This window comes from Thamnophis sirtalis, unplaced genomic scaffold, assembly GCF_051295495.1.
Source record: "Thamnophis sirtalis isolate CommonGarterSnake01/CBP01778 unplaced genomic scaffold, rThaSir2_p1.2 scaffold_9, whole genome shotgun sequence".
NCBI classification, from domain to species: domain Eukaryota; kingdom Metazoa; phylum Chordata; class Lepidosauria; order Squamata; family Natricidae; genus Thamnophis; species Thamnophis sirtalis.
In genome coordinates this window covers 47,545,216-47,563,493 of record NW_028261389.1, presented here as the reverse complement: position 1 = coordinate 47,563,493, position 18,278 = coordinate 47,545,216, and the positions used below count along the sequence as shown (strand labels likewise).

Genomic DNA, 18,278 nt, shown 5'->3' with positions numbered 1-18,278 from the left:
CTTTTTTTTGCAAAAAATGAGGCATGCAGAGCATTTGGGAGGCCTGCAGAGTGCAAAAACTTTTTTTTTAAAAAATTACCTCTTCAAAATTATGGTGCGTCTTATACTCCGGTGCATCTTGTAGTCTAAAAAATACGGTAATTGTGATTTTTCTCATGCTTGAGCATTTAAAAAAAAAAACCTTTTGAAATCAAAATAGGAAATTCCGTATGTCTCACATTTTTTAGTGAACAATCCTGAGAAATTATCTGAATCCAGAAAATATCTACTGCAAGGGATCGAAGATGTTCTAAGGCTAAGCAATAAAGAGGGCTAATAACTTTACCAATCATTTAAAAAAAACTCACTTTTCTGCTGGACTGTCAGCTTCTATATAGGAAATCAGAGGTGGAGATGATAATGTCTCTGTAGCAAATACACCACCCTGGAGCTGTATTCCAAATCCTACAACTGGATCAGCTGCCAACACTACTTCGGTCGTTTCCGTGTGGACAACTTGCCCTGCCAAGCCAACAGTGCTAGAGGCTAGTGATACTGTAAAATATATTAAACAGAAACAATGACACTCAGAATGATAGCAAGTGAATTCATTTTCTGATACAAATACTATCTATGTAAAAACTGTAATAAAATGTCAAGTGTCACCATTTTCACTTAGAATACTTAAAATTTGGAATCAACATATGGTAGTACTTAGCTAAACCTAGGAAGAGCAAGGAATGTTAGAATTAGTGCTTGGTGAAAGAATGATCTAAAACCTCATAGGTCAGTTATTTCAGTCGCAGAATCAGAGGATTGACTGTCTTTACTCCAATCAAATTTATGGTCCTTAAATACTTGACTACTAGAAGGTCCCAGCCGCGTGATTGATATGTTTTATTACCAGGCTTGCAACACTATTTTAATACAAAGGATAATACAAACTGTATACATCTTGCAGTCAAATATATCCTAGATTCTCTTTAAAAAACTAGACTTATTAAATTTTGTATTTTAAGTGTCCTATTGATAAATATTTATTACAGAAAAGCCTGACTATAGTACAAAAGAAAAGCTGTGTATAGTAGATATTTGTGAAAATAATAACATTGGGTTACATGCACTGACACAAAAGTTGATTTTTTTTCTCATCCAGGGAGGCTTTCTTATGCTTCTCTACCATGGCCATTCTACTCAAAATTTGTTCAGGAAGGATTTCAACCTTTTAAAGCAGCAGTCCCCAACCTTTTGGGCACCAAGGATCAGTTCCATAGAAAACAATTATTTCACGGGCTGGGTGTGTGTTGTTTCACGTGCTCGTGCTATCTAGATCCCACACAGGCCATGCAGGCCACACAGATAAAGCTTCGCTCACTTGCATGGCCACGAACAGGTCAGTGGCCCAGGAGTTGTGGACCTTGGTTCAAAAAGATTTAGCAAGTGCATTAGTGATCTAATCTTGATGGAAAATAATCCATTGTACTTGTCCATTTTGGATATAATTATTAAATGGATGGCTACAACCCACCAACTGCAATCACAATAACAGATTTGTAAATAATTATATAAGGCTACAATTTCTATAAGAGAAATTGCCAAGCTTCTACTTAGCAGATAAAAATGACTACCATTTTTATAAGTATAGTTAAGGAGAGAAAATCATAAACCAAAAAAGCAGGAATAAAAAGTACCAGAAGATATACTTTCATGAAGATTGATTTGCTCCAAGATTGCTTCTCTAATTGCTGGATTGTTATGAGACTGCTTCCTGAGGCTGCTTGCAGATTTCCAAACCCATAAACATGAGTTTACAAGACCTCAAAGACAATTTTACTGATAAAGAATCCTGTCTTGCTACTGTCCATTAGTACACAAAGAATTTGAAGTAGCTGAACAATAATGTAGACATCAAATAATAATTGATTCATTTACAACTCCAAATAAATCTTATTTACAGTGTACTTATACAGTATAGATATAGATGTGACTCATAACTATGTTCTAAATCAAATAACCTTTGTGATCACCTACATGAGCTTTTGAAGTCCTTCTTTTTCATTCTTCTTCTCATCAATGTCCCTCTTGGACTAGTAGAGTAGAGGCTGCGTGGTAAAGTTCCCATATTTAGTGAACTCAAGCTGTATGCGCTCATGGAGGCAGGAGAGAATGATGAAGATACCAAGGCTGTTGAAAGAGAAGGGCACATTTGGTGCAAAGCATTCTAGAGTTGGTGTTTGTAACTATCTGTTATAAGCTGGACACTGCCTAAAGTTTATAAGTCTCCACTAACCAAATCGGAAACTTAATGAAATCTAAGCATCAAATAACAATTTTAGGTTGAAGTCTATTATTTAAAAAAATATCTTAGCTTGAACAAAGGTATAACTTTGTTTTTCTTAAATAAATAGGCTATTGTCATTTTCACAATTACTTCAACCGTTTCTAAAAATGTGAAATTATACATACCAATGTGATTAGAAATCAAAATTTCAAATCTAGCATTTGAAAAAGATAATTTCTGACATAGATTTTGCATTTAACAGTATTTCCTTGAAAGAGTACTTAACCATACATCAATGTGCTTAGGAAAACTGGAACCTCTGTAGTTTTCAAAAACTTTCTTTATGAAAATGTAGAATCAGAGCAGGAAAAGATACTATGTCAGAATAACCTGAACATGCTTGTGACAAGCACTGAGATCCTATGAAACCAAAAGTTTTTAAAGCCAGAAATAGGAAAAGAACATGAGAAAAAGAATGTCATTAGGAAAACAACAATAACACAACAACAGATGGAAAAAGTATGGAACATTACAAGGACTTTTTTGAGGTGGTGTTTTCTGGCATTTCAAAGCTGGCGTCCTGAAATGATCAGGGTGTTTGGTGTTATAATGGTGGCAACTGAGGGCACTGCTGTGGTTGGCATAAAGATCCCATAGAGTCTGCTTGTTGCTCCTTTGAACCTTTACTGCCCACATGGAGGAATGAGAGAAAGTACATATTAAAAAAATGAAAAGAAAATAAACCAGAAAATCATGAGTAAACGGGGAAAAGTAATTGGGTAATACTGTATAAATAAATTAAAAAGGGAAATGAAAGTAATTGGAAAAATATGCTGTTCCTACAATCTCCTTTTTCTGGTGATTAGCAAATCCTAGGATGTATGCCACAACCTTCCACAACGCCAGCACTGATGGGTTTGAGCCCTCAAAAAAATTCTGAACATCTTCAATCAATTTTTAATCTGCCCTTGTCTTTAGCTACCATTATTAAACCCTTTCAAGAAGTCATTTAATCCAACCTTGGCATAAATAAGATACAATTAGTAATTAAATTTAGAAAATATCCCCCCCCCCAATGAATGTGTATATATTAAAAAACCAAAAATCAAACAGGAGACTATATATTTTTCATAGTAATTTAGAGTGGCTTACATGTCAGTCATTTCAATTTATTACTTTGACATTTTAATTTTATCAGCATCTATCTCTGGTACTATATTTTTCAGGGCAATGAATTCCATCTCTTAAACATCAAAACAAAAATTCAATGTTGGATAATTATTAATAAAGACAAAACAGACATTCAAAGTCATAATTTATTGCTCTGAATTTCTTCAGGCTATTTTTCATCACAAATGCAAGAAAGGAAACGAATGCTATTCCTTGTAATGGTCACTTCTGAATCAAATTTACCTTAAGGATTCTCCCCTCCTTCCATCAAAAGGTAAAAAGGAGGGTAAAGTAATCCTAAACTTATTAAATATATATTCTTTAAAATATATGAGAATTTCCAATTATTCTTATATTGCCATGGTGGCGCAGTGGTTAGAGTGCAGCATTGCAGGCTACTTCTGCTGACTGCCAACTGCCTGCAATTTGGCAGATCGAATCTCACCATGCTCAAGGTTGACTCAGCCTTCCATCCTTCCGAGGTGGGTAAAATGAGGACACAAAATTGTTGGAGGGGGCAATATGCTGACTCTGTAAACTACTTAGAGAATGCTGGAAAGCACTGTGAAGCAGTATATAAGTCTAAGCACTATTGCTATTGCATTGCTAAGATGTTAAATTATTATAAATTGACACAAAACATGAAAAAAGTATAAAATAGACTTCAAATTTCTCCTTGCTTATTCACTAAGGACTGAAAGGAAGTTTCCTCTTGGATTCTTTTATCAATCATATTTGTATATTTTTCTCATGGGTTATCTAGGTATAATGTTGCTGCAATTAACAAACAAAAACATTTTTAACACTAAACAGAACATGTTCTTATTCGCCAGTAATTTGGAAAGAATTACACACCTTTATTTATTATTAAATTTATATTGTTTCTTTTGTACAGATACTTAAAATAGATTGGAATAAAATAAAATATACATAAAGTCAATTAAAATCAGTAACAATGATATTAACAATTATAAGGTTGGAAAAAATGTGTTCCTAATTTGGGGGAGTGGAATCAAATATTCTTTTCTGTGGAGTACATAACATAGGATTGGAGCCTCATAGAAGAAGATACTCTCCCACAAATCAAACAGGTGAACCTCTGACAATGGGACCATCTTCAAAAAAGTTTCTCTTGCTGATCATGACCAGGTATGTTCCTACAGTACTGGGAGAGATTGCCTCTCAGAGAGTCAGGCTGTAACTTTTTAGGGCTTTAAACACGAACCCAAGCATCTTCACTTGTACTTAGTAGGCAACTGGATTTCATTATCTTTCAATATAGGACTGAATCCTGTACCTTGCACTGGGTAATAGATTGGCCATCACATTCTGCACCAGAATTTTACCCCCAAATAATGTATGTTTTGGTATCAAGAGAGATTGCAGTGCGCATGACTATCAGTGAATCTGGCTGTCTCAGGGTTGCAGTTTCATGTACTAACCATACTTGTGCAATTGTGCTCTTATTCCACCTTTATCCTGAAATCTGAGGTCAGCTAGGGGTCAAGATGTAATCCCAAAATATACAACTGCTCTTCTTGGGGAGAACACCCCAACCAAAACAAATTTTATCTCAGTTCTTGAGTTCAAATTTCTTTTGATCAATAGTGCCTTCCCCTTATCTGAAATTAATTTCAGCCTTCTGTCCCTCATCAAGACCATTATTAAAATCAGGTAATGTTTAAGGATATTGATTAAACCCTGGGAACTGGATTATAGAAAACAGTAGATATCATTAGCCTTCTGATATTCCACTCCAAAGCTCTGCATCTTTTCCTCAGCAGTTTCACGTAGATATTAAACAGTAAAGGCAACAAGGTAGAACCTATCACTATGAGATAATTGAGATTAACAATCTGGGTATCACAAAAGTTACATAACCTTGTAATCACACCGAATATAGGGTGCCCTATCCCAAAGTAACTAGGGAGAGACTACGATACCTGTGTCAACAGAAATGGCCCCACATGGGAGTTAATTGGCCCCCGGAGGGTACATTCAAGTTTCAAACCATTGATGACTTAACCTCCTTGATAGCTGCTAATGAGGAAAAATACCCAAACCAGTTTCAGTACATAGATCAGTGGGGAGACGCGGTGGCAGAACAGTCTGAAGAATTGTTGCAGGATTTGAGGATCGTTAACAATGTGATGGTCACTATACACCCCTCTGTGTCCAATCCGTATACTCTCCTCAGTTTGATTCCACCTCGGGCAAAATGGTTGACAACAGAGATGCGGCAACTCACACACAATCCTGACCAGGTATGGAATTGGTTTGATTTTAAGGAAATGTTTAGCACTTGGTTTCCCAAACTCCCAGGATTACAGGCTATAGTAGCATTAATTGGTTTAATAGCCGCTGGGTGTGTCCTTATCCCATGTGTTCTGCCAATCTTTATAAGAACTATCTCTAATAGCTTATCACTACTGGCAGAACGAAAGGCAACTTGGACCTTACCACTACATCACATGTCCTCAGTGCCATGGACAATAGCATCAAAAGTCCTGAAGAATATGGGAGCTCCCCATTTCTAGCTTCTGAAACAGACCTCCACTAGCACAACTGAATCACTCTTGGGACATCTCAGATGAAACACTGACTGAAATGGGTTCAGGTAATTATTTTATCTAAATCCTATGGGGCTGTAAGATTACTACTTTCTCAACCACTCTACCCATGGAGCAGAATGCTTGAGCCTTACAGCTTTCTATAATTACAGAGATTTTCCAAATCAAGGGATTTTTGCAGTTAACAATCTTATAATTGCCTTCTTAAGCAGATGGCAACCGTTACACATTCAGAGGGGGACTGATCAACTCTCTTGACCAGTGGAAACTTGGCAGATTTAATCATCCAGGAAGGACAATGATTGAGTACTTTCTGAATGAAAAGAGACACCATCTCTATTCATGCATTTCACACTGAATTAACTAGATTATGCCTAACCCATAAAATACAGCATATGCTTCCCCTGTTTTAGTGTACATTTTGTAGCAAAGAATCTTTTCTACTTGTGAAAATTTCTTTTATGATTATAAACACCGATCTTTCAAGGAAAGCACCACAAATAGGGAAAAATTATACCAAAATCTGAAAGTTGTGCACAAAGGATTCTGGGACTGAAGAAATTTCCTCATAACTCTTTTCTATCATCTTGTCCAGAGGTGGTATTCAGTTCAGGTTCTCTCTGGTTCAGGCAAACCGGTAGCGGCGGCTGTGGGAGGCTCCGCCCATCTGCCCCGACATAATGCGTGAGCACTGCGCATGCACAGAAGGCGGTGCACATGCACAGATGTGGCACATGCAAGTAAAGCATTCTCGCATGCTCACATTTGTGAACCAGTAGGGAAGGTAAGTGAATCCCACTGCTGATCTTGCCTCTTCTTAGGTATAATGTTTTAAAAAAATATTTATTATGCAATTCACTTTTTCTCAAAACCAGTTATTACTTTATTCTCCAGCCCTGTTGTAATATCAAGATATGCTTTTTTTTTGTGAGAAATACAAGCGAAAGAAATATTCATCTCACGTGATATTTCCTTTCTTTTTGCCTGTTAGTGTCCGCTTAGTGTCCGCTTACTGAGAGTAATTAGTTATCATTACCACTCTAACTTGCATTTCACTCCACCCTAAATCTTTTAATTTATTAATTAAGGTATTAACATATAATTATCACTGCTTTGGACAAGAAGATGTCATTAATTCTCTTAATCCACCTTGGATAGCTAAGCAATATTCTTGCTACTAACACAGTAACATGAAATTTTGTTTGAGCAAATTTAATTTTTGCTTCGTGTCAACCAAAGTCCTATTAACCAAGTCCTAAATTTTAGCCAATCTTATATTGGCTGAAAATGATTGCAAATTTATACTCAGAGGAATATTCAGTATGCACAGAACTACATTGTTGCAAATAACAATAAATAAGGTAGTTAAAGCAGTATAGAATGAAACACCTGTTGATGATGGATACCTATAAAAACAAAATTATATGCAAATCTTTAGGCAAGTCTTCAGCTACTCTCTCACATAAGTAAAGCCACTCTCCCAAATGATTTTACCTCAGTATTAAATTCTATTCACGTGAAGCACATTTATTCCAATCAAGTCCCAATGAATTCAAACAGCTAAATGAAAATAATTCAATGAACATAATAGAAATATAATCATCCTACCATGTTCTGGTCCTTTAAGTGCAAGGCGTGTCTGATGATGGGGAAGGATCTCTAGTTTGACATTGTCAGAAGTATTAGCCAAAAATTGTGTTGCTTCAGCCAAAGTACAGTATTCCATGCTAGTACCATCAATAGACAGAATGTGATCACCTATATGCAGTGCACCACATCTATGGAAAAAAAGAAAACATTTCAAAATAGTCCAGTATGATTTTGAAGTATATCATTCCCTGGTTTTGTGGTTATTTCTTTCATAACTTTTTTTTATTTGATTACAAGACTGATATGGCAGGATTGCCTTTATGGAATCCATGCTGATTTTTATTTGGTAAGGCTTTTCTTCAATATGCTTAGAAAAAAATAATTTCGGTTGCCATTTCTGCCAGTTTGTCTAGAACAGGCAAGTAGTTAACCTGCCTATAATTCCCAGAACTCTCGAGTGCAGAGACACCAAAGAATTGCAGAGATTGAAAGGAGGGCAAATTGAACTCAACTAAATAGTTGGAAGAATTTTTTTGAAGAAAACGTAGCATTAAATATTTAACAAATATTTGGGGAGGAACAACTTTGAGGGAAAGCATTTTTGGAGCTGAGGTTTTGAGTTTTGACCTGTCTACAATTTAGTTCTTTCTGATTGTTCTGCTATCCATACTCTTACTGTGTAAATTGCTCTCCTGAGTGCCAGATTATGTTTCCATATGATTTGTATACAGATGAATTACAAAACAGGGTGCACTACAACTCACCTATCTGCTATACTTGCAGATTTTATTTTATCTATAACAATGACTTGCTTGCTGCAACACATTGAGGTAGATAGCGCAACGCCCAGAGCAGAACCAGCGGTTTTGGCAACTTCGACAAGCAGTGGCCCAGAAGCTGTTGTTACTGAATCTGTAAAAGCAAATGTCAGTGCTTCATAATGGCATATTAAATTCATTTTGAAGGCTTCCAATAAGTAATTTCCAAAATGGATTTTAAAACAGCAGTTGTATATCTTTCTAACCAAATAACAATTGGTAAAATACTTTGGCTTGCTATTTTAAAAATGACTTTTGTATCAGAAACAAAATTTGTGAAATTGGCTCTTCTAGTGTTTGTAGTTGAAAGTACAATAACAACTGCCCTGAATACAGCTGTCTTGATATAATTCTACTACATTATATTTAGCACTTGGGCTTGCAGTTCTAAATCTGCAAGGTAACAATCAATATATGTCTGCAATATTGCCTGTTTTAACCAGTGCCAATTATTATCATCTTATTAGTGCAAAGTGTGTTATTTAGATTAGCATTAACTAAAAAGAAGTGTATACATGGCAACTATATTGAATCAATACATCTGAAACTCAGAAAGACATCTGTTTAATATTCTGTCTGTGAATTATTAAACATAATACCTTCAATTGAAAGCTTAATATTATGCATAACAGCTTAAATTGAAAGCTTAAACTGCATATTATATATAGCTTATACATACAACTCTGGGAAAACAGAAATCATCCAACATATATTGTTTTACTACAATTTTTACGTATTTGCACTGATTATATAATATCCTGCTGAAACATCTTCCAGGAAGGACTGAAGAATATCTATTATCCCAATCATCATATTTTAAGATTCCAACCATACTATCACCAAGTCAGTGATCAAATTCTGTGTGATTGCAGTGAAAACAATGGCAAAATAATGCAAATGTATATAATAATGCAATTTTGAATTTGAATTGAACAGCTCTCTCTCAACAGAGGAGGAGGGATACGTCATCATCTATTTCCAGTCTACAACACAGTCCTTTCAACAATTAAAAGAAGACTCCACATCCATTTGCACTACTCGGGTGACCCTGATAACACAGATGAACCTGCAGGTTTGACAGTCCTGCTCTAAAAGAATGCAAATGACCAGCCATCTGCAAGGAATATAAATCTTTCCATTCCCCACCACCCAGCCAGAGCTGAAGAAGCTTCTTGCACAAGAAAAGAAATTTCTTCAAAGATAAACCAGAGAGTCCAGGTCCCTCTTGGAAAAGCACCTTTGGGACAACTATGACCTGGATGACTGGGAATCACCATAGCCATCAAGCCAAAAATGTCTTAGAATATTCCTCTCAAAAAGTCACAAAATAGCATTCAAGGTATTAACTCTCTATAATGCAGAACTGTGGCTGATTTTTTTCTCCCCCTGAATTTATTTACCGTATAGCCATGAAGTTCTCTGCAGCTGGAATCTTACACATTTAAAGTCCTTTTGGGGGAAGGGGAGACAGCCAAAGTAAACATGGATGTAATAAATTAAGTCACTGGAAAAAGTTGGCTACAATTTTTGGCCTCCAGTTTTTAAGGAGTTGGGTTTGTGATCTTTGAGTTTGCTAGATGAAGTTTTACTATCCCGATATGGATTTTGGCATTTTTCTTATGATAAAGATGATTACTTCTAGTTCTAGTTGAAAAGATAAAGGCATAATGCAATTTTATAATTCAGAAGAATGTGCAAACTTTTCCACAGTAACTGTGAAAAACGCAAACCATAATTGCTTCACATAATTTGCTATTTCCAGGGTTTCCTAGAAATTTCAAAAATGTATTAAGTTTAGACTTTACCCAACTATGTTCCTAATGTCTTTTAAAATGGCAGAAGTAAATGCAGACTTCCAAAATATTAAGAAAAAAGTTGTGGCAAAGATAATAAATAAATAAATACAAAGCCAAGACAGATTAGTTTATCGTGTACAAGTAAAAACATTACGGTAACCATGAATAATAAATATATAAATCATTCATGCACAAAACATACTTAAATTATTAAGATATTTACATTTTGACTAAAGCATTCATATACCATGCTGTGTATTGGCTATGCAATTATATAATACATGCTGATGAACTATGGGCATGGAAGGTACTCTTAGAATTTTATTTTATTATTATGTTTTCCTACTTCTGCACATTACATCTCAATCAGCACACAAGACTTGATTAAAGCTTCCCAGAGACCCTATAATTGCTTCCAGCTTGCTAATAACAACCTGGGCTTTTTAATCAAACAACAGGATACTTTTTCCCTTAAGAAACCTAATCACGACAAAGGAGAAATACTTTCAGCATTCCACTCAAATAGGAATTAGAATGCAAATTTCATTTCTGTGAAACCAAAGAAAGTGATGGTCTCCTCCATCCCTTTGAAGAATATTCTGGAAAGGAGGTTTATTTGTTGATGTATGTAGATAAACAAAATTATCTTGACAGATTCAAAGCACTGTTTCCAGATGAATGTGTTCCACAGAATTTATTATAGAATTTGGATGAAAAAGAAAGTCCTGTTACAAAGTCCATTTATTCTATTCTGACACTATTGCCCAAGGCTACTAGAATTATTTTATCTATTGTTTTTGAAGATTGAATTTCTCTTACAAGCAAAAATACTGAACAAAACTTCTACTTTACAGTATAAGTGTGCAGTTTTTCATGTTCATCTGCACAGGAAAAAGAATTATGCATAAAGTTGTGTAGTGCTAGCTTATGTGTTGGGCTAAAGTTTGGAGAACTTAATGCAGGCTTTTAAAGCTGCCTCAATCACTGGTAATTTGTTGATAATCTATAGACATGCCTACAAGTATAAAACCATTTTCAGACTTTAAATATATATATATATTACATTGCAGTGATTAAAACTGCAGCAATTAAAACTGAAACTCAACACATTAGATGTTTAATGTATTACGTACACATATTTTCTACAAGACTGCATACAAAATATTTCAGAAGTGTGAAAATATAGTTATTCAATAATTAGAAAGCACTTTGCAAAGGTAAACTTCCTAAACATGCATTGTATGTTTAAATTGTTGCACTAAACTGCCATACTCTCCAAAGTTAAAGTTTAGAAGTTTAATAACATTTGTATGCCGCCCAATCCCGTAAGACTCCAGGCGGCTAACAATACAAACAAATCAAAAGAAAAAGAGGAAAGAAAAGATAGATTTAAAAACACACCATGCACTCCATTTTGTTACCCTATTACTTGTACATTGTTGATATTGACCATTTCTGGGAAACTGGTGTCTATGTATAGTATTTTTGTTTGAATTTGTTTTTCCTAATTTAACAATGTATGTACTTGGCAGAATTCATGCTTCATTAATCAAAGTAACCTTTTATGTATCTCAGATCTTGTGAGAAAAATCAGAAACACTATCAGTGAGAAACAAGAGGGTGAAATGTCAAAACTATTGCTGATTCCCTGTCAAAAGTTTGTATTCTATCTATTTCACTTGGTTAATTAAATGTGGAACCTAATGCCTCAAGTATCTTAGAAAGGATTATATATCAGGGGATGTGATGGCTCAGTGGTTAAAAATGTTGAGCTTGTCAGATGAATAGTGACAGACCAGGTTTGTGACCCAAATGCCATTGCAATGGGGTGAACTCCCATTACTTGTCCCAGCTTCTGCCCACCAAGCAATTTGAAAGCATGCAAATGCAAGTGGATAAATAGGTACTCCTTCAGTGGGAAGATAACCGTGTTTCATGTGCATCAGCATATAACCATGCTGGCCACATGACCATGGAAAAATCTTCAAACAATGCTGGCTCCCTTGGCTAAGAAATAAAGATTAACACTGCCCCTTAGACATGACTCTAAGTAGAATATATTAAATATATATATATATATTTCAAAGTTAGATTTATTCTTACAAGTGCTGGCTGTAAAAGCCAGAATGTAAGCTACATAATAAAATGGACATGGCGTCCTGCCTCTATGTCGGACATAGCTCCGGGGCGGCAGGGCAGCTTTTGCCCGCTTGCCTCACCAGCCATAAACCTCACCGCACGTCACTGCTGTTATTAGTATTGTGTATTAAAATATTGAATAATTAAATGATGTAGGATTATATACTAACTTGTTAACCACTTGTTAATATTTATAATATTATAATTATGTGAATATTAATAATGTAACAATATTATCAATATTACCACTATTATTATGTATCAAAACTAATGATATTCAGATGCCACATCATGAATTTAATACTTATGTACCATATTTTTTCAGAGTATAAGACACACTCTCCCCCCAAAAGTGGGTGGAAATGCCTGTGCATCTTACACAATGAATGTTGCTGAAGCCCCACCTGCCCACCCACCTGTTCCCATCCTTTGCCTGTTTTCGTACTCTGTGCATTGCATTTTAGTTTAGTTTCCTTTATTTGTATGCCGCCCTTTTCCCTGGGGGGACTCAGGGTGGCTCACAATTCAAAAAGGGGCGGGGAAAGACAAACAGTAGACAATACAACATGTTAAAAAAAGAGCACAACAGTCATACAGTTCGGGTGGGGCTACAATCTTAACCCCAGGCCAGCCGGGACAGCCAGATCTTTAAAGCGGCGTGGAAGGACTGGAGGGTGGTGAGGGTCCGAATCTCCACAGGGAGTTCGTTCCAAAGGGTCGGAGCAGCCACCGAGAAGGCTCTCCTCCGGATAGTTGCCAGTCTGCACTGGCTGGAAGATGGAATTCGGAGGAGGCCTAATCAATGTGATCGTATCGGTCTAGTGGAGGTAATTGGCAGTAGGCGGTCTCTCAAGTACCCAGGCCCACTACCATGAAGGGCTTTATAGGTGATAAGTAGCACCTTGAAGCGCACCCAGAGATCAACAGGTAGCCAGTGCAGCTCGCGGAGGATAGGTGTTATGTGGGTGAAGCAAGGTGCACCCACAATCGCTCGCGCGGCCGCATTCTGGACTAGCTGAAGTCGCCGAATGCTCTTCAAGGGCAGCCCCATGTAGAGCACATTGCAGTATTCCAGCCTAGAGGTCACAACGGCACGAGTGACTGTTGTGAGGGCCTCCCGGTTCAGGTAGGGACGCAACTGGTGTACCAGGTGAACCTGGGCAAATGCCCCCCTGGTCACAGCTGACAAATGATGTTTGAAGGTCAGCTGTGGGTCCAGGAGGACTCCCAAGTTGCGAACCCTGTCTGAGGGGCGTATAATTTGACCCCCCCAGCCTGAGAGATGGAACACTTGGCCAATTCGCGGGAGGGAAACACAACAGGCACTCGGTCTTTTCTGGATTGAGCACAAGCTTGTTGACCCCCATCCAGTCTTTAACAGCCTCCAGACCCTGGCTCATCACATCCATCGCTTCGTTGAGTTGGCACGAGGCGGACAGATACAACTGAGTATCGTCCGCATATTGATGGTATTTTATCCCGTGCCGTCGAATGATTTCACCCAGCGGTTTCATGTAGATGTTGAAAAGGAGGGGGGACAGGACCGAACCCTGCGGCACCCCATACGTTAGGGGCCTAGGGGTCGATCTCTGCTCCCCAACTAACACCGACTGCGACCTGTCCGAGAGGTAAGAGGAGAACCACTGTAAAACAGCGCCTCCCACCCCCACCTCCCGCAGTCGTCGCAGAAGGATACCATGGTTGATGGTATCAAAAGCCGCCGAGAGGTCAAGGAGCACCAGGATGGAGGCGTGGCCTCCATCCCTGGCTCTCCAAAGATCATCGGTCAACGCGACCAAAGCGGTTTCTGTGCTGCAGCCAGGTCTGAAGCCAGACTGGAATGGATCGAGATAACTGGCTTCCTCCAAGGACTGCTGGAGCTGAAAGGCCACCACCTTCTCAACAACCTTCCCCACAAAGGGGAGGTTGGAGACTGGACGATAGTTATTTAAAACGGCTGGATCCAAGGATGGTTTCTTCAGGAGGGGTCTCACCACCGCTGCCTTTAAAGCGGGGGGAAAGACCCCCTCCCGTAGAGAGGTGGTAACAACCGCCTGGATCCAGCCTCGTGTCACCTCACTGCTGTTTACAACCAGCCAGGAGGGGCACGGGTCCAGCACACATGTGGAGGCACCTACAGCTCTCGTCGCCTTGTCCACATCCTCAGGGGTAACAGCTTGAAACTCAATCCAGCGATGGCTTACCAGATCATCCCTTAGTGCCTCGGCTGGTTCTGCAGGATTGGAGTCCAGGTCCGCCCGGAACCGAGCAACCTTGTCTGCGAGAAATTGGACGTAGTCCTCAGCCCTGCCCTGCAGCGGATCGCCCGTATCCCTCCTATTTAGGAGGGAACGGGTTATCCTAAACAGGGCGGCTGGGCGCGACTCAGCAGATGCAACCAGAGAGGCAATATGTGTTCTCTTAGCCGTCCTAATTGCCCGAACGTAATCTCTGATGTAGGTTGTCAAAAATGCTCGGTTCGATTCGGATTTACTGGACCTCCATAAGTGCTCTAGGCGTCTCCTTTGGCGCTTCATCTCCCGGAGTTCCTCAGTAAACCAAGGAACCCTCCGGGATCCACTGCCTTGGAGCGGCCGTAGAGGCGCAATCCGGTTAAGAGACTTTGTCGCTGCCAAATTCCAGGCAGCAACCAGAGTCTCCGCCGTACTGCGGGCGAGAGTATCAGGAATAACCCCAAGCTCCGTCTGGAACCCCAAAGGGTCCATAAGTCGCCTGGAGCGGAACCACCTGGTCGGTTCCTCCTCCCTACAGTGGGGGTTTGGTCTCCGAAAGTCAAGCCTCAATCCACACGACTCATTTTAGACCCGTTCCAGGCTGTGGGGATCGCCACAGCACATTGCCACTGATCGCCACCTCTGTTGCATTTTCAGCCTCTGTGCATTGCATTTTTAGCCTCCACATGACCCATTTTAGACCCATTCCAAGCTTCCGGGATTGCCACAGCTCATTGCTGCTGATCACCGCCTCTGCGCATTGTATTTCTGGCATCCACCCGTTGCATTTTTAACCTCCACATGCCCCATTTTTGGCCTCCACATGTTGCATTTTCAGCCAGTTCCAGGCAGTGAGGATCGATGGCAGTGATCCCCGCTGCCTGGAATAGGCCAAAAATAGGACATGCAGAGCAAAAAACGTGGCCTTCGGAGGCCGAAAAAGCAACATGCGATGGCCCAAAAACATGATGCACAGAGGCAGCAATTGGCAGTGATGTGCTGTGGTGATCCCCACAGCCTGGAACAGGTCTAAAACAGAGCGTGTGGAGGCCAAAAATATGACATGCGGAGGCTAAAAATGTGATGCGTGGACGCCAAAAATGTGAAGCACAGAGGTGATGAACTGTGACAATCCCTACAACCTGGAACAGCTGATTGCTGCTCATGCTGAATCAGGCTGCAACAATGTGTTGAACTGACCAGGCCGTCTGCTGTAAGAATGCTAGCCAGCTGAATACTGATGGATGCTGTTATGCAGAGGCAGATTTTTTTTATTGCTTTCCTCCCCAAAAAGTAATGTACATCTTATACTCCGGAGCATCATATACTCCGAAAAATACGGTATATTTAAAAATAAAAGTTATATAAAAAAAGTAAATCTAAAATTTAGATTTTCAGAAAATGCTTTACAGAAACCAGAATTTTCACTGTAATTTCAGGTGAACAAAGAGTATAGCAGAGAGGGAGAAAACAATTAATGCATCTACTGGCTTTGAAAGCTCACCTTTAAGTACATACCACTATAAATAATAGAAAGAGCTCTAGTGCTCAAAAAATAAGTTCAATTGGTAGAATCGCACTTTTTGGAACAATTGTTTATTATTTAAGAGCAATACCTACACCTAGAAATAGTTATGGGAAGGAAAGGGATAAAATAAATACACAGAAATCCCTTCAGGGAAAGTAATCCAAAGAAAGTAAGTCTAGCTCTGATTATATGCCCCACCTTTCTTTTCTCACTGTTAAACTAAATTGCTCTGAGTTAAAAGAGGCAATAATTATTCTGGATGTGAAAGCCAATAATTAAAAAATTAGATTTCTCCAAAATGTACCCTAGGTTGTTGTCTGCAATTTTGCTTGTGAACTGTTGTGCTTCCTATGAATGGAAGGAATTAGAATCTAATTGTGTACTGTAGTCATGTTTCCAATTCTCTTCCTTCTCTTAACCGTAATTATGGTAGCTGAATTAGCATGTAAAGACAAAGATTTTAGCTCTATTTCCACCTTATTTCCCTGCTATCCTCCTCCTTTCCTCCCCACCCCTAGCATTAGTTTCTTTCCTAGCCTGACCATAATAAAAGAAGGATCATTTGATGCAGTGGTGGGATTCAGCCAGTTCGCACCTATTCGGGAGAACCAGTTGTTAACTTTCTAAGCAGTTCGGAGAATCGGTTGTTTGAAGAAATCTCCTTTTGTTTCTTTCCACTTTACAGGGCTAATCCTGTAAGGAAGGCAGGAAGGAAACATTCTGGTGTTGTTTCTAGACTAATTTTTATTACCTTGCTTACAGAAACTGTCTCTCCAGTTAACCCTTATTACATTCTAACAGCTAAGACGAAGCGCCCATCGATGTGAGTGACGTTGAGTTGGCCACGCCCATCCAGTCACATGACCACCGAGCCCCGCCTACCCAGCTAGTCATTAGGGCAGAAAACTGGCTGTTAAATTATTTGAATCCCACCACTGATTTGATGTTTCATTGAATCCTGACTGCAATACTTACTGTATGTTTAGAAAAAAACCAAGCTGATGCAGTACTATTTACTGTTTTCATACAAGCTAATCAAAACACTAAAATGTATCAGGCAGGAGATAAATTTTATGGGTGTATGCAAATTATTTAATAGCAGGTAATTAGCCCATTATATTTACATTTAAATTCCAATTCTCCTAAGCACTCTCTAACACGATCAATTATGTTGAACAATGTCCAACATCTTCTAAAGGGACATGTGTTTTCCCTCCCTTGACAAGCCTCTTTGATGTGCTTTGTTTTGAGATGCCATGAAAATGATCAAATGAAATTTAAACTACCATCCTAAATACACACATTAGCTTTGAAGCTATTGATTAAGACACATACTACAGGCCCTATACAATATTATAAAAACACTTCAGAACGTGTACAAACTTTTGAGTTGGCATACAAATGTGGGCAATTATCAATTGATCCAGGTAAAAAAAAACTTCATTTGGATTATACCAATATTGAAATAAATATAGTTAGGTAAAGGATGCAACAATGTATATGGGGCACTCAGGACAACCCTTTTTCTATCCAGATTACCCCCCCCCCCCGCCACACACACACAATTCAAAGACAGGAGGAAAGCACAATAAAGTAGATCAGGAATCTCCAAACTCACAACTTTTCTATTATTATCATATTTTCTATTTGCATATGACTATAATTAAATTATAGTTCCTCGTAGGGTCCCTGCTCCGGAGATTGTCGGGTGTGAGTCTTTGCTGTTAAAGTTGGTCCTCAAGGGTCAAGTGGGTCTGCTGCTAACGTACCTGCCTCCCAACAGCGTTGCAGCAGCCCTCCCCTCGCTCCTCGAGTCGGTAGCCGAGCTGGCGATTGAGTTCCCTAGGCTGATGGTCCTGGGGGACTTTAATCTGCCGTCGCTCGGTGAAAACTCTGATGGGACGAGGGAGTTCATGGCTTCCATGACAGCCATGGGCTTGACCCAAGTAATTCGAGGCCCAACCCATACAGCGGGACACATGCTTGACCTTGTATTTCTCTCGGAGCAGTGGATTTGTGATCTTGGTCTGAGGGGGAGTGACATCATACCCCTGTCGTGGTCAGACCATTGCCTGCTGAGGCTCGACTTCCGGAGGCCAAACCCCCACTGTAGGGAGGAGGAACCGACCAGGTGGTTCCGCCCCAGGCGTCTTATGGAGCCATCAAGGTTCCA

The 18,278-nt window shown here is 39.1% G+C and overlaps 1 protein-coding gene across 9 annotated transcripts in view; it reads right to left on the bottom strand.

Moving 5' to 3' along the window:
* The window catches only part of GRIP1 (glutamate receptor interacting protein 1), a 395,387-nt gene that overhangs the window by 35,669 nt on the left and 341,440 nt on the right, over positions 1–18,278 (bottom strand). For 6 of the 9 annotated variants that reach the window (XM_087723475.1, XM_087723470.1, XM_087723471.1 and 3 more), the window contains exons 8-12: positions 8,355–8,502; positions 7,609–7,778; positions 2,794–2,946; positions 2,011–2,163; positions 348–534 (exon numbers count right to left, since the gene is read on the bottom strand). In XM_087723475.1, the coding sequence (XP_087579601.1) occupies positions 348–534; positions 2,011–2,163; positions 2,794–2,946; positions 7,609–7,778; positions 8,355–8,502 (811 nt within the window). The remainder of the gene's footprint in view (positions 1–347; positions 535–2,010; positions 2,164–2,793; positions 2,947–7,608; positions 7,779–8,354; positions 8,503–18,278) is intronic. The other 3 variants (XM_087723477.1, XM_087723478.1, XM_087723479.1) reach the window with 1 other exon arrangement.